The following is a 24,047-nucleotide window of genomic DNA, read 5'->3' on the forward strand; positions in this document are numbered from 1 at the left end:
CGCGCTTCCTCCCCGCGGCTTCCTTTCCACTACACGGTAAACGTGCCCCTCCGTCTCACTGGCTGGTCCAGGGTTTGGGTCCAGGATTTCCATCTGGAGTGTCTACCCGCTCTCCTCACCTGAGACACAGTGGCTTAAATGAGCACGCACACTGTCATTTGGGCAGGACTTGGCAGGGACAGCCCACCTGTCTCCCTTGGCATCAGCTGGGAAAGCTTGAAGACTGGGCAGGGGTGGCCTGAGGGTCCCTTCACCTGTGTGCCTGGCATGTGGTACAAGCTGACCAGGACAGGGGACCTCTCCACGGGGCTAGTTTGGGCTTCCTTGTAGCTGGTGGCTGGGCATCAGGGTGGTCACCCAGATGGAGAGAAAAGGCAGTGACCGAGGACAGGGAAAGGGAGGGAGAGTGCCCCGGGACCAGGCGGCGTCCTCAGCACCTAGCAGGAGGCACAGGGCACTGTGTCAGCCAGCCAGCGGGACAGGGCCGCCTCTCTGCTGCCCACCCCGCCCGCATCCTGCCTTCTCTGCAGGGCTTGTCTGTGGCTTCCCGAGGTTCAGGGAAACTCACTATTCCAGCCGCCAAGGTTGCAGCACTGGCACCGTCAGCTCCACTAAAGGGCGCGCTCTCTTTGGCCCCTGCCCCCGCCCTGCCACTCTGTCCCAGGGCCTTCCTTAGCCAAGCTGGATCCCTGCCTTGGCTGCAGCAGGCCCAGAAGAGACTGGCAGGGCTGCTGTGTTTCGCTCTGGCGTGGTCTGCCCCGCAGGGACAGCTTGCCTTCTCCTGGTGGCAGTGGAAGCAGATTGTTCAGCTGCAGCATGCCAGCCCCGAGGCCCACAGGGTCAGCCTGTTCCCAAACTCTGCTCCTCTTTCCAGCAAGTGGGGGTTGGGGTCGGGAGGGGCCAAGGGACACGGTAAGTCCTGGATAAACCTTAGCGACTGTGATTACTGTGTGCCAGGTGCCAGGCTAAGCCCTTCCTACCCTAAAGGGATGGAAGCACAGACTCTAGAGCTAGAGGCCTGGCCTCCACGTCTGGCTCACCACTTATGCAAGGGTCTTCTCTGTGCCTCAGTCTCCTTGTTTGTGAAATGGGCAGAGTCACACATCTGGGTCACATGGCGATTCAACGAGTGAAGATTTAAGAAAGAGCCTGGCACACAATTCCCAGGGTCAGCTGTGTGTTTCATTCTTGCCTCTGCCTGGAATGTTCTTCCCAGAGCTTCTCATCCTTGAGTACTCAAAGGGCAGCCCACCAGGACGGTTGACAAGCCTCCCTCCAACCTGTCACTATTTTACCCTTTTTGTACTTATTTCTGTTGTCTGCTCTTGTCCTAGGGTGTGACCCCAGAAGGGCAGGGAACTTGGCTTTGTTCACTGCTGTGCCCTCTGCACCCAACAGGGTGCCTGTGGGGTGGATGGATCATCCCCAGCACAGCTCTGCTTTATTCTTTCTACAACGATACACTGAGGGTACAATGGTGAATAAGGGCTCGAGTTTCCTACCCTGGTGGCTCTCACATTTTAGCAAAAGTTAAAGACTCTAGAGACAGGGCTGCAGGGTGATTGGGCAGTCTGTGCCCAGCACAAAATCACCTGGGCTGGTGGTAACAAGGGGATTCACACTCGTCAGGGCTTTGCTTACCAATCTCCACGTCCTGGCGTGGGGCTGCATCGGCCCGGGGAGTGCTTTTTATGATTGATATGAAGTCATCATGAGAGGTGGGTATGTTAGCCTAGCAGGGTGGTGCACGCCTGTAATCCCAGTGGCTCAGGAGGCTGAGGCAGGAGGATCCCAAGCTCAAAGCTAGTCTCAGTAACTTAGTAAGACCCTAAGCAACTTAGTGAGACCCTGTCTCAAAATGAAAGGAAATGAAATGAAATGGGCGGGAGATGTGGCTCAGTGGTTGAGCACCCCTGGGTTCAATCCTGGGTGGCAAAATAAATAAATTGATTAATTGATTAAATAACAAGGGCTGGGAAGGTAGCTCCGTTGTAGAGTGCCCCTGGGTTCAATGGTTCAATCCCTAGTCCTAAAAAAAGGAAAAACCAAAAATAAAAAGCCCCAGGTCAGAGGCGTGGTGTGATGCCAATAGGTCACATTCCTATGGAGGAAGGAGTCCAGATGTCAACTTGCAACTTGACTTCTTTGGGGGAGCTCTTTGGGGGTATGGGTGCAGCGTGCTGGAGGTGACCCATTAGCAGTGGGAAGCAGTCCTGGGGGAATCGGGCCCTCGCCTCTCCCCCAGGCCTCTCTCCCAACACAAACGCCTCCCTTGGGTGCTCGCCAGGCGCCTGCCATCTTCTTCAGGCACCTCCACGTCTCCTTCCCTGCGGCGTCCTCCCAGCTTTCTCTCCTCCCACAGCCTCCTCACCTGCGAGCGCACCTCCTCACCTCCTAGCCTGGCATGTGTCCTCTCAAAGTCACCAAGTGCTCTGCAAACTGAGTAGAATGCTGCCACTTTTCCTGAAGCTGCAAGCTGACCCAACTCTGCTTCGTCCTGTGTCCCTCCCTGGTTCCCCTCATCTTTGGTGGCAGAACAGCATACCATGTGCACTGCTAGATCTTCAAACCGGCACCTGACCCTCCTGCCCTTGGTCAACCCCAAGGTTTTGCATGAGAACTCCTTTCCCAAATCTCAAGGAACAAAACCCAGACAGGTCCCCGAGGAACTGGAATTGCATACATTTTTTTAATGGAAATAAGTGAGCCTCCTAAGTATTGCTTTCACAGGTTCATCGGAATCAAGCATTCACACCGCTCAGGTTTTCAGAAATGTTTCCGGCCAGAGGAGTGACGGGCCTGCTCCCGCACGAGGCCTCAGTCCTGCCAACTCAGTGAGAACAAGCAACCTGAAATGAATAAGTCAAAACCCTACCCTCGTCCCCACCGTCCCTCTGCGGCTCCTTCTGAGTCACTCCCCAAGACGCTGCATCCAAGACCAGCCTCGGCGAAACCCTGCCAGACTTAAGGCTCGCCTGGCATCAAGCGAGCCAGCAGTGGCTCTGTGCGAGTCCGCGGTTTGAAGGGCCTCTCCAGGGGTGCGGTGGGAGCAGGTGCGGGGAGGCAGACTCCGGCTGGGTTCCTGTAAACATCCATCGCTGCTGCGGACAGGCAGAGGCCTGGGCCAGGTTCTCTGAGCGACAGCTCCGGTCTTTGGGGGTGCCTCCCCAACTTGGCACTCCTCAGTCTCCTTCTGCTCTCGTGGGTCGGGTCAGGAAGCTCTCTGTCAGCACGAAGCTTTCCGGGGGGTGAGGCCTGGGGAGGAGGAGAAGGAGCTTTACCAGCAAGGAGGCGCTGCCCTGCCCCTGGTGCGAGCGCGCACCAACCTGCCGGGCCTCTGGGGGCTGGGCCGGGGCAGCGCAGCCTCCGCCATCCCTCCAATTCGGGGAACCACCAGAAACCCCTAACTCGGTGGGGACGTTTTAAAGTCATCTTTATTATGAACTCTTGATGAATTTGCTTAATTCCTAAGAGAACCCAGAGGAGCCAAGGGGAGGGTCGCTGCTGTGGGGAAGCGGGTCCGTTGGGCAGGGCTTGGCTGCTCCTCCCACCTTGCCTGGAAAGTGCTGCGTGCCCTCCGGGAAGGCTCCTTTGTCACAGCCGGGGCACTCAGCGGTGGCCCGAGTTGGCGCTCCCTCCAAGGACGGGGCATCGTCCCTCTGGCCCAGCCCAGTGGCAGCTCCTCTTTCTCTTCCCTCCTCCGTGTCCAGCTGGGTGCCAGGGGTTCCCAGGCCTCCCTCCTTTGAGCTCTCACGAGCCCCACCCTGGTTCTGGGCCTCACCTTTGCCAGCTCGGCCTCTTCCATCTACAGACATCCTCAAGGACCAAACAGAACGATTAGGTTGCACACGCAGAATGTACTCGTGTGCTACTGACCTTGGGGCAGGGCATCTTTTCAGGGTACTGGGGATTGCATCCAGGGGTGCTTACCCTGAGCTCTATCCCCAGTCTTTTTCATTTTCGTTTTGAAACAGGTTTCTTGCTGCGTTGCTGAGGCTGCCCTCACACTCCCCGTCCTCCTGCCTCAGCCAGGTGTGTGCCACCACGCCCAGAGGGGCAGCACAATTCTTGGATGTGAGGGGACTGTTTCTGGGCATTGCTTGCTCACCAGCATCCCTCACCCATGACCACTAAATGCCAGCAGCACTTCCAGTTATTGTGACAGCTAAAAATGTCCCTACTGCCCCATTCCCAAGGGTCACCTATAGGGACCATTTCCAGTGAGAACTAAGCATCTCCCCATTTTATAGGCTAACACCCATGATGCTCACGGAAGCGCAGTGACCTGCCTGTAGCTGAACGGCTGCAGGAGGTAAGGCTGGCATGGACAGCCAGGATGAGGGGAAGGGAGCGACCACTTCTGAGCTCATCCTGGGCCAGGGCCTGTGCTCCCCACGCCCTGCTCTGCACACTGGCCTGCTTCTTCCACCCCAGGGCCTGCCTCTTTGCCTGAGCCCTTTCTCTGCAGATAGAGCCTGCTTGGCCCTAGGCTGCCAGAGCTCCGTCTCTCCAAAGTGTCCTTCCCCCGGGGAGGACCAGCAAGGTGGAGGATCAACACGGACTCCCTCACTAGAGGCTGGGGCAACTCTGAGGCACTGATCCACTCTGGTCCCTAGAGTTCTGGAGTAAGACCAAGCCATACAGTGGTAACTTAATCATACATCCCTTACTGGTTTCCTTCCCTTTCCTGGCTCACCTCCCACTCTCCACCTGTAGTTCCTGGGATCATCTCCCAAATAAATAACTCACACTTGATCCCTGTCTCACAGTCTGCTCCTAGGACAGCATGCCAAGATGGAGTGTTACACAGCCATTTCATTCAATCCCCTGTCAACCTCATGGGTTAGGTACTGCTATGCCATTTAATAGGTGAAGAAACTTAAGGTTCACAGAGGGTAAGATACTTGTTAAAAGACATTCAGCACAGAAGTGTTGAAGCCTGGCTCTGACTCTCTTTGTCCCACTAGAAATTTTATTTTTGTTTTTTGGTGGTGCTGGCAAATGCCCTATCACTGAGCTACACCCAGGGATTGAACCAAGGGCATTGAGCATGTGAGGCAAGAACTCTATCAACTAAGCTATATCCCCAGCCTCCCGCTTGAGATTTTAAACACGCCATAGTGGCAGACATCCTGTGTGCCAGGCCTGAGTCAGATGCTGGCGGGGAGCACACTGTGATGAGCACATGGTAGACCCACCCTTTGTAGCAGACAATCTATGTACTGATCAATGGCAGCCCAAGGCAGCAGGCCCAACAATAGGAAGGAGCCAAGGGACACAGGAATAAGCTACATATGAAGGGCATCCTGGGGAGCTGAGGGCCCTGCAGGGCCTGGAGCGCCTGTGTTCTGGAACAGGGCAGGGGTGGGGATAGGAAGGAGGCAGGGGTCCGATCGCCAAGGTTCTCGAATGCTCTGCTAGACTCTTCTGCCAGAGGCCAGCTGAGAACACGTGCTGCCACTGCTCACAAACCTTCCCGGCTCTGGCTGACCCGGGGCAGGCCCTTCACCCCTGGGCCCCATCAGGTGTCAGGAGCTCAGTGCTCTGGAAAGGTGCCAGGGGTTCCTCTCTCATTCTGCCGGCGTCCACCTGCCCAAGCCTCTCCTCCAGGGATCTCTGGGTGTCCTGGAGGGGGCAGGGCAGTGTCAGTGGTGGTGTGAAACCCACGGTGACCAGTGACCTGCAGCACAGTTATTACTTGGATTTACCCTCATGGATGCCCACTGGTCATTCCTAAGGCCAGGGAGGTCCTTGAGCCCATTTTGGACGTGTGGACCAGGTGCTGGAGACACAGAACCACCCGGGGAGGCCTCACTCCTTGCCTCATGACTGCAAATAGCATCCTAGACAGAGTCCCAGACAGCTCTTCCATTTCCATTGGACTTATCTGCCAGTTACCCATTTCCAGCAATGCCAGGTTTCATCTCTTGTAGTATCATAAAGTTCTTCTGTTTTCAAAGTATTTATTCACTCTAAAAAGAGCTGACTTAAAGAAAACCACCAGGTGGTAACAGTATAAGCAGACAGCACAAACATGACACGTCACCGGAGGTTAGGAGACCCTGATGCCACTGGGTTCCCCTCCACAGCTGAGAATAAAGGGGCCTGATGAGGGCAGGAACCTGCCTGATGTCACACACTGAGCTGAAGAGAGGTCTGTGGTCCTACGTTTTAGAACGTGTGACTGGGCGATGTTCTGGGGAACAGTTTGGCTTTCCTGTCACCCACTTTGGCTGTTACCGATCAATCCCCTGGTTACTCTGACTGGCAAACCCCACGGACAACCACCAAGGCAGCTGGCACTTTCTAAACAGTCTCTGCCTTTCTTCATCTGGTGCTAGTTGCTTTGACTCCTCTTAGCTCACTTCTTCCTCAAGACGCCCCTGGGAAGTGGGGCCAGGTGGGCCCATCACCCCTGCATTTCGGATGGGGCTCAGAGGTGAAGAATGGTGTGCAAGGTCACATGGCTTGCAAGGGACGGAACCAGGGTTTGAAACTTCCACATGTGTTGGATGTGGTGGCACATGCCGGTAATCCCAGCAACTCAGGAGTCTGACACAGGAGGATCCCAAGTTCAAGGCCAGTTTCAGCAATTTAGAGACCTGGTCTCAAAATAAAAAGGGCTGAATCCAGGCATGGTAGCACATGCTTGTAATCCCAGCAGCTGGGGAGGCTGAGACAGGAGGATCATGAGAGTTCAAAGCCAGCCTCAGCAACTTATCAAGGCCCTAAGCAATTCGGTGAGACCCTGTTTCTAAGTAAGATATAAAGAAGGACTGGGGATGTGACTCATTGCGTACACACCTCTGGGTTCAATCCCCGGTACCAAAAAAATTTAAAAAACTAAAAAATAAAAAGGGCTGAGGGTACAGTTCAGTGGTAGAGGACCCTGGGTTCAGTTCCCAGTACCAAAACGCAACACAACACAACACAACAAAACAAAACTCCCAGGTCTGATGCCAAACCCTCTGGGCACTGTCCCAGCTGGAAAGCAGCCCGGAGCTGCAGCCGATGGGGTCCAGGGCAGAGTTTCCCACCCCTGGCATGGTTAGAACAGACAATTCCTGAGCCACGGCTTTTTCTTTCTGAAACTGTAACCTTCCATTACCACACTTCATTACGACATCCCAGAGCTGGACCAGGGGAGTGGCCCCGTGGCTCTTCTTGGGTACAGCGTCCGTTTTAAGCAGCAATGTCTCCACTCCATACCTGTGAAGCTGCCTGCATTAGGATTTGGCTTAAGTTGGAAAATGGTTCTTGTGTCTCACGGGTGCTGGTGGGGCGAAGCGCTGAACACGTTCACAGGGATCCTTCTGTGAAGTTCCGTTGCCCACAGTGCCTCTGGGTCAATCAGTGTGAATTCTGGCTCTCTCCCTAGCTGTGTGACGGCAGGCAGTCACCCCATCTCTCTGGGCCCTTTCCCTCATCTGGTTTGTTTGTTGAGGGTCTGGCAATGTCTGGTGCCTCCTTCCTGGTTATCCTCCACTCTGCTCCCAGCTAGAAGCCCGCGGCAGGGAGCTCTCTCAGAGCTGTGAGCCCCAGCGCTCTGCTTCTCCGGAGACCTTGCCTTCTAGAACTTCCCCTGCTCATTTCTCTTGCTCCACGTACCGGATGGCCAAAACCCCGTGGCTAAAAGCAGACGTCACCCAGACATGACCTGCCACGTCTCTGCTGCTGTGCAGCCAGCTCAAGCCTCAGACCTGCACTGGGCAGTGCAGCAAGAGGGCCTTCGCCTCATGTCACTGCCAAGGCATAGATGGGAGCTGCCCATCTCCCTGGCAGCTGCAAGGGCAAGGAAAAGGAGGAAGTGCCTGTCTCTGGGAGGGGCCACGTCCCTGGGGGAAGCCGGAGTCGTGGATAAATCAGGGCCATTTCTCAAGTGTGGGTTCTGGTTTCTATGCTGGCTGTCAAAGCTCATGAGCAGTGGGCTGTGTAGACGCTGGTCACAAAGTGCCTCAGGCGGTGCCTGCCCAAGACTCGGGGAGTCTTTCAGAAAGGCAGCATTTGCCAACCCCTTTGTGAGTCCTGTCAATCCAAGAATCACCTGGATGTTAGAGTACAAGTTGAATATCCCTTATCCTAGGTGCTTGGACCACAGTATTTCATATTTCAGATCCTGGTACATTTGCAAGGACAAAGGGACCTTGGGGATGGGAGCGAAGTCTCAATACATACTTCATTTCTGTCTCACATGTACCTTGTATGCACAGTCTGAAGGTAATTTTATAGGCTATTTTTAGGGCACCTACATTCTGACTGCCCCCTGGCACAGGCAGGACGTTAGGTGAGGAATATTCCTCCCACGGCAACATGCTGCAATACAAAGTTTTGGATTTCCGAGTATTTCAGGTTTTCAGATTAGGGACACTCAACCTGTATTTTAAATCAATGCACTTTTGGGGGGGGTTCTAGGGATTGAACCTAGGGGTGCTTTACCACTGAGCTACATTCCCAGCCCTTTTTGAGGCAAAGTCTTGCTACGTTGCTGAGGCTGTCTTTGAACTTGAGATTTTCCTGCCTCTGCCTCCGAGTCACTGGGATTACAGGAGTGCCCCACTGTGCACTTTTTTTTTTTTTTTTAACTCAAGTTTTAAAGGGGACCTTCATGTCACTCTGATGAATAAAAAACAGTATCTCTAGTCATAAACAGAAGGCAATGGTAAAAATACAGTAAGGATTAAGCCACTAAAGCTGGCTCCATATTCCTGGTCTGCCCCTGCCTCTGGAGCTGGTCAAAAGGAGAGAGTGAGTACCAGTGCCAGGAAGGTCAGGGCACTGCAGGCAATGGCCTCTGCCACCTCTTGGGATGCCTCAGCAGAGCTCCCCGCTGGGGAGGTGGCTAGGACGCTCAACGCTGCCACCTCATAGCTGGGCATCTGGGGCGAGGCACTGAACCTCCCCAAGCCTCAGTTTCCCTCCCTGTGTAATGGAGCTAATGAGCCCTGCCCAGGCAGCTTCGCGAGGTGACTCTCACATGAAGCTATGGAGACGCGGGAGGGGCAGTTATTTTTAACCAGCCAGCCAAGTCCCCTGCCAGGAAGGAATCCTGGGAATGAAGCCCTCCCCTTCAGGGAGTTCCCAGCCCAGCAAGGCCATACTTGGGGCCTGCGACAGCTGTGAAGCTTGGTGGCACTTGGCACTCACTGGGTACGGCCCTTGGTCTGCTCTGAAGGCTGCTTGGACAGACACGCCTCCTCCACGCTGGCAAGGGTGCTCAGAGGGGGAAGGCTTCCTGGGTGGGAGCCCCCCTCGGGACTGACACGTCAACACTGACTGCATCATTTATTGAGTGCCAACTATACACAGGTGACCTGCCCACTGAACTGGCAAGCCCCGAGGCGTGCTCGACCATCACTCCCACTTCACAGAGAAGGACACTTGGGCTTGGGGAGGTGAAATCACTCATCCAAAGTGTTGTAAATCCAAATGTGCCCAATTGCAAGGCCTCTAAGCAACGATTTTAGAGGCATGGCCTCAAGTGCCACGCACACACGGTGAGCAAGCACTCACTCTGTGGCTTGGCTGAGCCTCATCATCACTTTAAGACAATGCCAGTTTGCTGCTGGTATCTTCGGTGCCTCACAAACTGCTCACCTCCCACTCAACAAAGAGGGAACAGGTCACAGACCTGGGCTTTTAGCTGCTTTGGCATTTGGCCAGAAGCTAATGACTTTGGCACCTATTTTTTACCTATACCAAGTGATGATCTTTTTCTCTTTACAGTGAAATAAACTTTCTCTTAAAAATAAACCCACAGAGGCAGGTGAGGTAGATCAGTGGTAAAGCACTGAGTTCATCCCCAGCACTACCAAAAAATAAAATAAAGATAAATCCATATGAAAAGTAGACTTTTTACAAATGAAGCATTAAAACTCTTGTAATTCATCTTAAATCGTAAATTATAAAGGGAGAAATATTAAATTGACAGATGAGAGACCTGGCAAACACCACCTTAGCCAAATGATCAAAACTAACATGACCAGTAAGAGGACAGAGAACTTGTGCCACCAAAGGACGCAGAGGGAGACACACCCACTTCTGTACTCTGCCAAGAAGCACCTGGATCCTGAGCAAACATCAGAGAAACGCTCAGAGACGGTGTGCCAAATGGTGACCTGCACTCCTCAAGAAGGCTAATGTCATGAACGTCACAGGAAGCGGAGCTGTTCCAGGCTGCAGAGGGCTGGAGATCCATGTCAAGGTCACCCGGGATCGCATCCTAGACCCCAGCTCTCCCTTTTTATTAAGACAGCTATTGGGACACATGGTAACATTTAAATAAAGTTGCCGACAGACTGTCATAGGATTGCATTAATGTTAAATTTGCTGATTTTGACAACTCTACTGTGACCTTGTTTTAGAGAAATATACACTAAAGTCAGGAGTGGAGGCACATGCCTGGGATTGCGGTGATTCAGGAGGCTGAGGCAGGAGGATCACGATGTTAAAGACCAGCCTCAGCAACTTAGCGAGACCCTGTTTCAAAATAAAACATAAAAAAGGCTGGATCCAGCTTAGTGGTAGAGCGCCCCTGGGTTCAATCCTCAGTACCCCACCCCCCAAAGAAGGAAATATACTCTGAAATATTTTGCGATAAAGGAGCACACTATTCAAAATTCGTTCCTGAATGGTTCAGAGAAGTAACCGTCCGTATATGTACATGTTTACACACACAGACACGTGCACACCAGCGACGGGAGGGCAGGTGCACATGGTGTGCATGGAGGACTGGTGAGCAGAGCGTGGGGATTCTTTATACTTTTCTTGCAACTTTGCTGTAAGTGCAAAATTATTTTGAAATAAAGTTTTTAAATGAAAATTTAGAAAAAAGGGATCAAGAGTACACATGAGAGACCTGTCTTTGAGGGCTTGGGAGAACTTCCCTGGAGGCCCTTCCTGTCCCCCAAGGGGCAGTGGCAGTGCGGAGTCAGCAGGGCGCTCACTCCCCGTCCAGGCCTCAGCTCTTTCACTTGCAGGACTGGCATAAAGATGTCCTCACTGAGACCCTGGCTTCCCAAAAGCAGATTGTGCTTTCAGAAGTTCCAAGGGACGATGGCAGATAACTCAGCAATAAAACGGTGACAAGGGCCTTCCTTTTCTTAGTTCAGCAAGTCTCAAAGGTGGTACGGGTGTTTCACAGCTGAAGTCTCCATTGGTGTAGACCCAAGGCCAAGGGAGCCAGGCCCCTCGCTGCTCTGAGACACAGTCTTCTCCTGTCCAGAGGGGTGGCCAGCATGGACCCTGGGACCACAGCTCTTCTGGATGAGTCTCACATCAGAAACAGGGCTGGAGTTGGCCCTGCCAGGAGTGTGCCTCCCTCTCTGCGCCACCACCCTCTTGTCTTCCTGCTGGATGACAGCCGGAGTCTCTGGCCTGGTTTCTTGGATCTGCCCGATCCCCACCGAGCTCCACGGGCTGCCTATGGGATCTTCCTTGACTTGAATCTGCTAGTGCCTGTGTCCCCATGGAAGGTGTGGGCTTCTGATTCAGGCAGTGACACGGCCAGCCAGAAGGGCGGAGGGAAGGAGAAGCTGTGGCCCCCAGTGAAGAGACACGGAAACCTGGGAAGCCCTGTAGCATTACAGATTCAAGGGTTGGTCACCCTCTGCTCCAAATCCCAGCTGCAGCAGGCCACGCAGACTCTGGTGGCAGCATTCCCTAGTCCTCCCATTTCTAGCCTGGAGACAGCTCCTCTCACAGCCCTCCCGCATGCCCAAGGAGAACTGGCAGGCACCCGCAACCTTCATTAGGAACTGGGACAAATCAATACAGCTGAGTCGCCTCTGTACCCGAGCTGCTGGGACATAAGGAGTCTCCTGGTCCCCAAGGCCAGCCACAGCACCCTCCTGGGAAGGAGAGAGCTTCTGACTGCCTGCTTATGCTGCTGGGCAATGATCAACAAACACTCTAGGAAAACCGCAAAGCCAGCCTCCTGAGCTCCAGACCTGGTGCCTGGTGACCACAGGGGAAAGGTCTCAAGGGTCGCAGGGTGGGAAGCAGTGTGGGTAGACCACTCTTGGACCTTCCTGTGCTCAGGCAGCCAGTCCTCTTCTGCTCACCACGGGATGGAAGTATCCACGCGTGCGTGTATGTAAGGTTTATGCATTTACAAGGGCCCAAGTGTATCCACTTCCCATTATGTCTTCCCATTAATAATAATAGCAGTTAATATTAATATAATATTTACTACATACAGAAGGTCTAAGCATTTTACCCTCACAATAAGGCAGCTTTTCATTATCCCTGTTTTATAGGAGAGGAAATGGAAGCATGCCAGGGTTAAATAACATGCCCCATGTCATAGCTAGGCCTGGGATTTGAACCCAGATACTCTGAACCCAGGGTGCTGGCTTTTAACCTTGGCCCTAACCCTGCTTCCTCAAATGGATGTTCGGCACATTTATGAGAGCCTGAATTATGTGGGTACACAGGTAAGAGAGACACTTGGAAGGAGCAAACGTGGGTACCCCTTTCCATCCTGAGAGTCACGCCACCCCACTGCCTGGCAGGTCCCATGCCTTTTGAGTTTCCTGGAAGGGCTGGTGGGAACATGTGTCTGTGAGAATGAGTGAGTGAGAAAGACAAGAGCTGCCTCCTGCTGTTCCTCTGCTGTGGAAAGGGGCCCGGCGGATCTTTCCCACAGGCTTTCGCACCTTTGCGTGGTTGGCCACCCCTCCCAGGCTCTGGGGTCAAGGACAACTTGGGGATGGGAAGAAGGGAGTCCTGAGTGTGGTTTCCAGCACATCTTCAGGCCAGGGTGTTTCCCACAGTCTCTCTCCGAACTTCTGCACTTCCCAGGGTCAGGCCCTGTCACTCCAAGAGCAAGGGTGTCCCCAAGAGACACTTCCTGGTGTTTCTGCTCAAACAGCATTTGCTGTAAAATATGTCAAAGCATTTGGGCTTCAGTTTTTAGTTCAGAATATGCCAATGTTTTCATTTGGAAGCGGAAGTGTTTCTATTGATGTGGTAAGAAGATAAAATAAGATGTTCACCAAATTATACTATATGAAAGTCAAGTTCTTGGCTTGGGGACAGGGGTTCATTTTGGGACCATGGGGCCTAGAACAAATAGGGTCAATGTTCATTGAGTGACCAAATGAATGAACATGTAAAGAGCTTAAACCAGGAGTATGTGGTGTGTTGGTCAACGTTCAGGAGACTCTAAATGGACCCCAGAGGTGCGCCTCCCATAGGTGTTCTCAGGATGTTTCCCCGTTGTCACTGACCTGCCTATCTGCGTCTGGCACCGTGAGACAGGTGACTGACGGACTCCGAGCTAGCTCCCTGCTTCTGCAGCCCACTCTCCCCCAACTGCCACAGTCGTCTCTGCAAACTATGAACTGGACTGTCATCCCCTGCCTAAAACCTTCCCATGGCTGTCCACTGCCCGTGGCTGTGGTATCCCAGGTCTCAGATGGTGTGGTCCCTGCTGCTTGTCCCTGACCTCCCGTGGGGCTGCTCTCTGGCCATGCTGGCCTTTTAGTGGTTGGATAAACCAACTCCTTCTCATCTCGTTGTCCTGGCACTTGCAGCTCCCTCTGCCTAGACTGCTTTTTCTGGATCTTTGTGTCTGGCTCTTTCTATTGATTTAGAGCTCAGCTGAAATGTGTCATCTCAGAGAGGCCTACTCTGACCCCCTCTAGCTAAAGCAGCCTGTCCCGAGTCTTAGGCCTCACTCAGTCTACACAGGGCATCTATCAGATGCCAGGCACTGGTCCAAGTGCTGAAAAATCGACAGTGACCATAACAGGGGAAGCTCACGTCCTTCTTGCATGCCCTCAAACTCTTTAAAAAAAATCTCATGGTCTTGTCTGGATCCTTGCTAGTCTTCCTCACCAAATGCCAGGGGTGCCAGGGCTAAGTCTGTCTTGCTCGCTGCATTCACTCCCCAGGCACAGTACTGAACAAGTATTTGTTCAATAAAAAACTAATGGATGGATGGATGGATGGAAGGAAGGCAGGCAGATGGGCTGGAGAAATGCAGAGCAGCTGGTACACAGCCCATCTGGCACTTGGCTCTTGAGAGGATCTCAACGAGCTCAGCGAAAGCTATCCTCAAGAAATTGCACTCAGGACCTCTTAGGTAAGCCCCCTGCACCCATGCACAGCTGCAGCAGGTCCTACCCCGCCCTCTGCAACAGTGTTGGTATCCCCATGTTGAAACCCTGTTCTCAGTACGATGGTAATAGGAGATGGGGCCTTTGGGAGGTGGTTAGGTCATGAGGGTGGAGTCCTTGTGGGTGGGTTTAGTGCCATTATAAGAACTGTGAGGAATAAATATTTGCTGTTTAAGCTACCCAGTCTATGGTAGTCTGCTATAGTACCTCGAAGTGACTAAGAAACCCTCTGATTGTGGTCATGTTGGCAAAGAAAGGTAACGCGGGAGAGGAGAAAACTGCCTGCTCAGGGTGAGTGGCATCACTGTCTGTGTTCCAAAAGATGCCCCTGCCCAGTAACTCAGCATCCCTGTCCACTGCCACTCAGGCCTGGTGCCCAGTAGACTCCAGCATCATTTAGCCACAGGGCTCAGTCAAGGAGTTCCTGCCTGCCCTATGAACCCCACTGGACCTGCCAGCCTTCCTGGCACACATGTTCTCTCTCATCTAGTCCAGCTGCCCCTCCCCTTCTGTGCTGTGTGACTTTGGCCAGTCTCAGTCCTCTCTGTACCTTTGTTTCTCTACCTCTAACATGCAACATGGGCTGGGCACAAAGCTCTCTGGTCTAAGCTCAGAGGTAGGACTTTTAACACAATCTTGTGGTCCCTGAAGAGTCCCTTGAGGACTTGCAAACACTGCAGACAAAGCCAGCTCCAGCACCAACCCCCAGCTTGCCTGTTTTGTGAAGGCAGCCTGCAAAACTGGCAGCCCCTGCAGATTTCAGCTGCAGAGCTGACAAGCTGGGACACCCTGAAACCTGACTCCAAAACAGCAGCAAGCCCAAGGCCAAAAGGAAGTAGAGTCCTCTGCTGAAGGTTTCTTCTCACAGCCTTGGCCTGGGGGACCCTGCACTTAATCTCTGCCCTGTCCTTCAAGGGGCCACAGTACAAAGGCAATCAGTGCCTTGGTCCCTACCTCTTTTGACACCCCTAAGTCTATCCTTTCAGGACTAGTGAGAATCCCCCAAATGCCAAGGTCATCATCAAGACAGGCTGAGGATGGGGGAGGAGCTGACTGCTCTGTCTCAAACGGATTTGGGTACAAAGATTTCTTCCACAAGCTGTGGGGGTAACTTCCATAGCTACCCCAAATGTAACTTAGATTCTGGGTCCCCTCCCTCTTCAGCAGCTGTCCTTTCCAATGGAGGACGCTTTCCGGACCCAGTTGAGGGCCTAAGAGACGTCTAGCCATTCCTGGCATCCAGCTAGACCTGAAGGAGGTGGACAGAGGAATCAGAAGCCTGGGAATGCTTCCTTCTCCCTCGTCCCAACCCACCCTCATCCCGAGGGCACTTACAGGCCTCGGAGGGGCGCCTCCTGGGGTCCCATCCCGGTACAGACAGCGCCCCCAACCAGGAGCGGCGGCATGATCTGGGCAGCTGGTCCAGGCCGAGGGCTGCGGGTCGTGGAGGGGAGGGGCGAACAGTTGTCAAGACCCTACTCCAGGTATCCATCGAAGACGTCGAGCTCCGAGTCGGTATCGTAGAGGCCGGAGCCGGGGTCAGAGAGCACGCCGAGGTCCACGAGCGCTTGGTCCAAGTCCTCGGGCAGGAAGACGAGGCCCACGTTGAGGACGATGTACTCCATGAGGAAGGCGTAGTACAGGATCAGCACATTGACGAAGAACAGGCCCACGTAGAACATAGAGGGCAGCAGCGGCGGCTGCACGTAGGACACCAGGGGGCCCAGAGAGTCCAGGTGGGCTGCGACCCGCGCGCCGGGCATGCAGGGGGCTGCGAGGGCGGCGGCGGCCGGGCGATCCCAGCGACCTCAGCCGCTGCGGCGCCCGGGCGGCCGGCAAGGGGGCAGCTCAGCCATCCAGGGACACCCCGGGGCTCGACCGAGGCGGCGCTGGACCCCAGGTGGCCTCCAGGAATGTGCGGCGGCCTGAGCGGGCGCTCCTGGACCCCGAAAACGTGCCGGGAGGGGTCACCGCACCCCCAGAAGTGACCACACGGCTCTCTGGACCCGCCGGGCGGCGAGGCAGTGTTCCCTGAAGTGGCCAGCGACTGCCCGGCTCCTTCGGCGCGCAGCGCTCCTGCTCGCAGGCCCTCGCAGCGCCAGAGCGACCCCCACCGCGGTTCAGCGTCCAGGGCCAGTCCCGGCTGCTGACTCTCGCGCGTGCCGCAGCCGTTCCTCGAGCCCCCTCGGCGCCCCCGCAGGCCCAGCGCCCATGGCAGCGGCCGCCGCGTTTCTCCCCGGGTCGCGCTCCGAGCACCGCCCCCCGAGCGGCCCTGCGCTCATTGGCGCGCGGCCGCTTGACCGCGCTCATTGGCCGGCTCAGCGCCCGCGCTCATTGGCCGGAGCCGCCAGGGGGCGGGCACTTCTCCGCCCCGCCTCTCCAGGCACTAGCTTCTGAGTTGCTTTCTTGCCTCGGGTCTGTGCTCCAATCACAAATCAGTTTCGCTCTGCGGGTCCCGGTAGTGACAGAGCGGAAGAGACTGAACATAATTCAAACTTGGACGTATCGTAAGACTACAAAAGCTCAAATAAATCGCGGATTTTCTCTGCACCTTGCTGAACTTGGGTATGGCGCCTCGTCTCTTGGGGACTCAGTTTTCCCAGTTTAAAAGGAGGCGATGGGAGGCCGGCAGTGGACAGTTCCACAGAAAATCTTGAATATTCCCAAAGTGCTGTTTTTATTTTTGTTTTTGTTTTTATTAAATCAGTACATTCTCACCTCTCCAAAATCTGGCTGCTGGGAGATCCGCCCATGACCAGGGCGGGATCTGCATTATAGGGTTTGAAAACGCCTGGGTGAGGAGAGAACCAGGGAGGTAAGACCTTCAGTCAGTACTTATTGTTTCCTTTTACTTTATAAACTGTGTTTAAAAACAATAGTAATGCAGTGGCTAAACAAACGACTAGGGAGAACACAGAAAAGTGAGTCTCCCACCCATTGATTTCCCTGCTCAGAGGCAACCAAGTACATTCATCAGATTGATTTTGCCTAAAGCATCTTCCAAAGCAATTCAATGAAGCTTTAAATCTAAGCCACACCGAGTTGGGTGCTTTACACGTATTGCTTAATTGAAATCAGACAAATTGCCCTATTTTACAGATGAGGACATCTAGGTCTAGAGAAATAGAGGGACCCTGGAAGCTGCTGGGCCTGGGTGTGTTTGTTTTGAAGCCAAAACAGGCTCTTTTTCCTCCATGACTTTCTTTCACTCCCTCTAGGTGGAATTCTAGATGAACTATTGGCCCTCCACTGTTCTCCATCCTTCCAGTTCCAAAAGGCAAAACAAACCATTCATTTATACACTGCTAATATTTATTGAACACCTAACTGTGTGCTGTTAAGGACTTGGTGTAACTTTGGTGTATCGGAGGATGAAAATAAGGAAGATATAGATACCTGATCTTGAACTCTGATTATACAACGCATTAACTGCTTGCCCTTGGGCAAGTCGATCTCTGTGACTCAAGATTCCTGGATGATAAAATGGGGATAATAGTAGTATATACTTCATAGCGTTGTGAGAATTAAATAACATCCCTAAAGCACTTAGAACAGTAGCCCATGGTATGCACCCTGCAATAGCTAATAGTATTCGTATCATAAAGTCACAATTGTTAACAGCGCAGCGACTTTTCCCGTATCTACAGCGAGTTCTTCCTCAGGGCTCCGCCCACCCGGGCCGTGCTGCAGCCTCTCCTCCTCTCGCTCCGCCTCTCGCGAAGGCCCCATGATGCATGCCGGGCTTTGTAGTCCGTTCGCGGAGTCCTTACGCCGGGGGCCTCGCGGGCGAACTGCAATTCCCAGTGTTCCTCGCGGCGGCGGCCGTAAAGCGCGGCGGTCGAACGGCCGGTTCCGGCTGAATGTCAGTGCGGGGCTGTGGGCCGGGGAGGAAGGTGGTTGGCGGTCCCGCCACCACCACCTCCGCCGCTGCCTCTTCCACTTGTGGTGCTGCCGCGGGCGCTGGGCCGCTCGGCTGGTCGGGTATGAGGCCGTGAGGAGAGCGACGGGCCGGGGCCGCCGACATGTTTGGCCGCTCGCGGAGCTGGGTGGGCGGGGGCCATGGCAAGTCCTCCCGCAACATCCACTCCTTGGACCACCTCAAGTGAGTGTGCGGGGGGCGGAGGGGAGAGGCCGCGTGGTGGGCACCGGGGCGGGAGCAGGGCTCGGTCGGCGGGCGCGGGCCGGGCGAGAGCGCGGCGCGCGGCGCGGGGAAAGCTGTGTGGAGAGCGAGGACCGACCCGGGCGCCTGCTCCGAGCCCTGACCCCGCCGCTCCCGGCCGTGTGACCTTGGACAAGTCCCTCAGCCTCCCAGAGGCGCGCCTGCGAAGTGGGGGGCGAGGTTTCCGCTCGCCGGCGGGGACGGAGACCACGAAGCTGCGCGGGATGGTGCTTCTTGGACCGCACAGCGTAGGGGTCAAAGGCCTGGGTCCCGGAGTGGGTGTGTGCGCTCAGCCTCAGTTTCCCCGGTGGTAAGACGAGTGGAGTGGCAGCACTTGCTTACTGTGATTATTTTGAGGGTTGGTTGGGTGAAAGAATGAACAAAAAGCCCGGAACGCGCACAAGTGCCCAATAGAGGCCAGTAATTAGCAAAGTGTCACTTGGTGGAAACCTATTCTGGGGACGGTCACCCGTAGAGCTCTGGGAGAAGACGGGGGGGGGGGGGGGGGGAGGCAAGCAGAGTCCTGGGAAGCAGGAGTGCTGAGAGATCAAGACTGGCCTTGGAGTTCATATCCTGACTCTACCATTTAATGGCTGTGTGACCTTGGACAAGTTACTTCACATCTCTGAGCATACCATTCCCCATCAACAAATGGGGATGATGGCCTCGTGTAAGGATTCGGTAATGTCAGGTACGAAAAGCCATTAAGCCTGTATTGTTAGGAAGTGGGTGACCAGTAGTGGGTGTTTTTAGCCCTGAAAGTTCTTCCCAGACCACCCCACCTAAAGTGCTCTCCCTACCCCAGTTCCATTCTGTTACACCTTTGACCTGATTTCGGTCCCTGCATTCCTACTATCTGCCATAATCCTGTCTATTTATTTATTTTTGTTTCTTTTCTGTCTCTTATTAAACTGCGGCTTCCAGGAGGGCAGACACTCACTGCTTGGTTTGTTCACAGTTGTATTCCTAGCAGTGAGCACTGCCGCGTCCCCCCAGCACACACAACAGGAGCTCAGTGGGTACTGATTAAGGAGTGAGCAAATCAGAGAGAGAGTGACTTCAGGGAGGACAGTGTAGGGGTGGGCAAGCCTCTGGCAGTAAGAACAGGCGCTGTCCAGAGGGAGCACATGAAGGGGAGTAAGAAGGATGGGTTGGGCCATGTCAGGGAGCTAGAGGGAAGATGGGGTCTGTGGGAAGCACTAACCAGAGGGGAAGTAGATGGGGGCTTTCCTTCTGACCCTGGGGGAAGTGGGAGAGTACTGTGATTCTCAGCTGTGACCTTTCTCACATGGAGCAGGCATTTAATAAATGTTTGTGGGTCTTAAAGAGTGGGAGGTAGGATGATATTTGAGATGGTGGGGAAAGAAACCAAGAGGAGGAAAGAGGTCCAGGACAAGAATGGGGGTTGGTAGGGAATCAGGAATCTTTAATGGGAGGGCAGCTGGCAAGGAAAGGGAGCGGCTTAAGGATTTCAGGAATTTATCCAGTGGGTGGATGTGACTGAGAAGGGGAGGGTGTTTATCCAGGCAGTTGAGCCTCCTGCCAGCACCCAGGTACCTGCAGACTAACCCTGCCTGACTGTAGCCATTTTAAGATACTTAATATTCATTGAATGCTTTTATTCTATGCCAGGTACTTGCTAAGGAATTCCCATGTGATGTTTCCTTCAGTCCTCACAAGTCTATGAGTTATAGGACTTTATTGTTTCCATTTTATGGAAGTGGAAACTAAGATTCAAGGAGCTTGAAGGTGACAACAGCTGAAGAGTGTGAAAGTCATGTTTGACTCTAGAGATTGCACTGTTACACTGGCTTTCTGAATAAAACTGCTGGTTGTCAGTTTGGGGAAACTTGACTCAGCTGAGTTCCATCACCAGTGAAGCATCTTTGCGGCCAACCACCTTGCCTGAGCTCCGAGGGTCTCAGGTTCTTTTGCAGAACCATCCAGGTTCATTGTTTAGGTTGCTGGAAATCCGAGCTGTCTGCCCTGGATCAGTCTGATCTGCGTAATCCATCTTATAGCCTGAAGAACCTGGTGATATGTGATTGGTGTGGGGCTTAGAAGATCCCAAGGTGACTTGGGAAAAGGTGCTATAAACAACTGGTGCCCACCCCTGTACTAGTGCTATGCTTTGTTTGGCTCGAATCGTAAACATCTTGGGTACAGAACAGCTCATTCCCTGAGAGAGTCTGCAGGCTGGTGGGAGAGACAGCTGAGGAGCCAGTGACTGTACCGTGTGTCAAGTGCTGGGACCAAAGGAGGCCCAGGTTCTGTGGGATTCCTTCTTGGAAGCTTTCTGGAGGAGGCAACATTAGAGCAGAGTCCCCAAGGATGGGCAGGAGTCACCATGTGGTAAGGGAGGGGCACCATAAGCAGACCTTAGGATATGTGGTTTGTCCAGATGGGAAATGGTAGTTGTAAGAAACAAGGCTAAAGGTAGAAAGGGACTCTGGCTTTATCTGACACCTAACTGCTCTGATTGTTGGGTGACCTAGGAATGAAAGGTTTCCCAGAACTTGGGACTTTCATTGCTTAAATTGGGAAAGTTCTGGGCAAATGATACATACTGGTCACCCTACCAGTGACAGTTCCCAGTATACTCCTGCCCTGACATAGAGCATATGGAGGGGAGTGGTGAAGATATTTAGAATAATTTAGAATTAATTTGTTTGGTTGCTGTGTTGCTTGACACACAAATCGTCTGGAAACCCTCTCTCTTTTTAAAATAGACTTTATTATTTTTTTAGAATAGTTTGAGATTACAGAAAGATTGAGAAGATAGACACAAAGCTAGAGAACCTTTTTAAATCACTATTCTTCACAGCACTTCCAGCTTACAAACTGGAAATGAACTTTCCTGTTAGGAGTTTACTTTGGTAAATAATAGAAGACCACGTACCTGTGGTCTTTGTCTGCTGAATTGAGTTAATGACTTGTTTGAGGCATACTGCAGTAGAGGTATTTGCTGCACATCATCAGTAGTTTATTGCCCAGACTTGTGGCCAGGCTGTGGCATTAACTGACAAATACCCATGACCAAGCAGTACCTCTGCTAATGGAGTGTTTTTGTTTTAATTTTTTAATATATTTTTTTAGTTGTAGGTGGACACAATACCTTTATTGCTGAGGATTGAACCCAGGGCCTCACACGTGCTAGGTGAGCACTCTACCACTGAGCCACAACCCCAGCCCTAATGGAGTGTTTTGACTGCTACTTCCATGTCATCTTTTCGAGGGACTTTGAGTTCACAAACTGATAGTACTTGATCGTTATTGAACTTGATCGTTATTGTTTTGTTGCTTTAATTCTGGTCACCTTTGTGTGTGGATCAAGATTCTTTGTTGCAAGTGATAGAAATCCAGCTGGATTGCCTTCTGCCCCAAATGGAATTGGCTGGCTCCTGTGACTGAATGGTCTGGCTAAGCCATGGCTGAGTGCAGGTATTTAGATGAAGCTGTTGGGAATTTGCCCCTTTCCATCTCCCGGTTCTCCCTCCTTCCGTGTTGGTGCCATTTGCAGGCAGCCTCCAGGTTCACACTATCAGCCCATCAATTCCAGGGAAAGAGAGAGTGCCTTTATTATTTTTAGTGATGCTGGGCATGGGACCCAGGGTCTTGCACAGGCCAGGCAGATGCTCTTACCACTGAGCCACACCCTAGCCTGAAAGCGCCTTTTCTTAATATTACCAGTAGAAGTCCAGAACTAAGTTGGCCAGCCTGGGCTCATGCCATCCCAAGGTAGTCACTGTGCCAGTGGTGTGTGGTGCACTCTCTGGCCAAACCTTCCCCAGGTGCCTTTCCTTGGAGCCAGGGGTGAGACCAGCTCCACCCACAGTAGTGAGAGAAAGAGGCAGTTTTTCCTGCGAAGGTCAGGGGTTATTACTCTAAGAAGGTGGGGAGTGGGTGCACACCTGCTCTCTTTGTATATTCAACTTTTGGCCAAGATGGCATGAGAGTTTGGGGTACAATATTGCCAGATTGATTTTCTTGAAATAGCATATTTGCCGTATCACACCTTGTGGGTCCTGTGCAGTCGCGATGTCAAGTCTGAATCCTTTCGGCCCCAAAGCACTCCAGAAGAGTTGGGGAGCACAGGGTATCAGGAGCATCCTTGGTAGGCAGATACCTGCTCGAATGGAGACCTAAGGATCTGAAGGATGAGTGGGCACAGGGTGGAAGGGAGAGTGTTTTAGGCAGAGAAAATGAAGTTTGAGAAAGCCTGTGGTGGGGGGAACAGGGCACACTGGCAGAACTTGTTCTTCAGTGAGGGGGTGTAAGTAGGTTGGAGGGGAGGTGTAGGCCCTGAGGTGAGAGGCCAGCTCCTGCCAGGCCTTATAAATCATGTTCAGTGTTTGGATTTCAGGCTGCAAAGAGTAGGCAGCCATTGCAAGTCTTTAACCTGAAGAGGGCTGTGGTCTGGTTGAAGTTTACAGAGTGGGCTAGAGGAGGGCCAGTCGGGGTGGGCAGCCACACAGGGGCCGCTGCCATCTTCTCATCTTATGGTGGCAGCCTGCTGTCATCTCAGTGTATTTCACCCTGACGTCCTCTCTGCCCACTCACTGACCCACCTCACCTGTCTGTACACCGCACTCTTCTCACTTGAGCTCCCCTCCTCTCTTCTTTCTGCCCGTTGCAGTGTTCCAGTGCCCGCCTCTAGCCCTGAGATACTGATTCTCCCACAGCTTGTCCTGGTGACTTCAGCCAGCAAGAGGCTTATTCTTTCTGTAACTTTTCCTGTGTTCCTTCTCTCACGCTCAGCATATTCCTGTTGCTATCTTCTCATATTGAAAGCTCTTGAGGCTTCATCCTAACCTTGGGTTGGATCCCTGGAAGCTGGTCAGAAGCTTCAGGCTTGTCCTCTTACCTTCAGAAATTGTCTTTGTTGGCACGCATCTCTTGGTCTGCCAGCATGCACGTGGGCTTCATGAAGGCAGGGAGCCGTGGGGTGCATTCACCTGCGTACTGTTGGGTGCTTGCAGAGCCTGGCTCGTAGTGGATCATTGACAAATACTTGTCACAGTTTAAACAAAGAGGCAAGTTCCAGCCAGCCTTTTTAAACACCTACTTGCTCTTGCCAGTTTGGTCACAGCACCTTTGCAAAAGCATTCTCTTGGGCGAGAGCCCTGCCAGTGCCCTCGCTGCGTATCCCAGGCTCCATCTCAATCTCTGGCCCAGTTTGACATCTTTGGATGGTGAGTCACTGAAGGTGCCTGTCAACACCTTTCCCTAACCCTGTAGTCTGCTTCCACCCTGGTGCAGCCTCTCCTGGTGCTGCTGTCCTGAAGGCTGGACACTGACCAGATGGTGCTATTCAGGGCTCAGTGTGGGATCTCTGGGGAATGACAGGAGGGTCTCTTCCCTGGTGCTGAGCAGGCTAAACAGACTGAGGCCCACCCCCCACACGCCCCAGATATTACTCTTTGGAGGTGCGTGTGAATCAGGTGCATGTCTAGGCCACAGACCGCCTGTCATTCTGCTGACCTTTTCTCACTCTCCAGCTTGCAGGCAAATTCAGGGTCTTTTGCTAGGAGAATCCTAAGATGCATATTTTGGTACAAGTCATGAAACCTGCAGCTATCTTGAGAAAATACTGTCACTGAAGACTAACTGGAACGTAGTGTTTCGGTCACTGAAATGGATGGAGTGGTCAATTTCAATGGGGTATGGGACTTCATTACCTGCCACAGTTTAACTTGTGAAATAAGTGACTCTCTTGAGAGTGCATCTGGTGACGTGGATCTGTTTGTGTCCGCGGGCCTTGGTGATAACCC

At 53.1% G+C, this 24,047-nt stretch overlaps 2 protein-coding genes across 6 annotated transcripts in view; one reads left to right on the forward strand and one right to left on the reverse strand.

Annotated features, from left to right (window-relative positions):
* Positions 1 to 2,660: 2,660 nt before the first annotated feature.
* On the reverse strand, positions 2,661 to 16,378 carry DEXI (Dexi homolog). Its single transcript, XM_079122005.1, has 2 exons — positions 15,453 to 16,378; positions 2,661 to 3,255 (listed from the first exon to the last, which is right to left on the reverse strand). Exon 1 carries the CDS (start codon positions 15,878 to 15,880, stop codon positions 15,593 to 15,595), a length of 288 nt encoding a protein of 95 aa, XP_078978131.1. The 5' UTR covers positions 15,881 to 16,378; the 3' UTR covers positions 2,661 to 3,255; positions 15,453 to 15,592.
* A 1,574-nt stretch (positions 16,379 to 17,952) lies between these two features.
* The window catches only part of CLEC16A (C-type lectin domain containing 16A), a 188,155-nt gene continuing 182,060 nt past the window's right edge, over positions 17,953 to 24,047 (forward strand). For 3 of the 5 annotated variants that reach the window (XM_079121394.1, XM_079121395.1, XM_079121398.1), the window contains exon 1: positions 17,953 to 18,219. In XM_079121394.1, coding sequence (XP_078977520.1) covers positions 18,140 to 18,219 — 80 coding nt within the window. In that variant the 5' untranslated portion in view covers positions 17,953 to 18,139. Of the gene's footprint in view, positions 18,220 to 18,796; positions 18,968 to 23,334; positions 23,469 to 24,047 lie in introns of those variants that run through there. The other 2 variants (XM_079121397.1, XM_079121396.1) reach the window with 2 other exon arrangements.

The sequence above is a fragment of the Sciurus vulgaris genome (assembly GCF_902686455.1).
Source record: "Sciurus vulgaris genome assembly, chromosome: 18".
NCBI classification, from domain to species: Eukaryota; Metazoa; Chordata; class Mammalia; order Rodentia; family Sciuridae; genus Sciurus; species Sciurus vulgaris.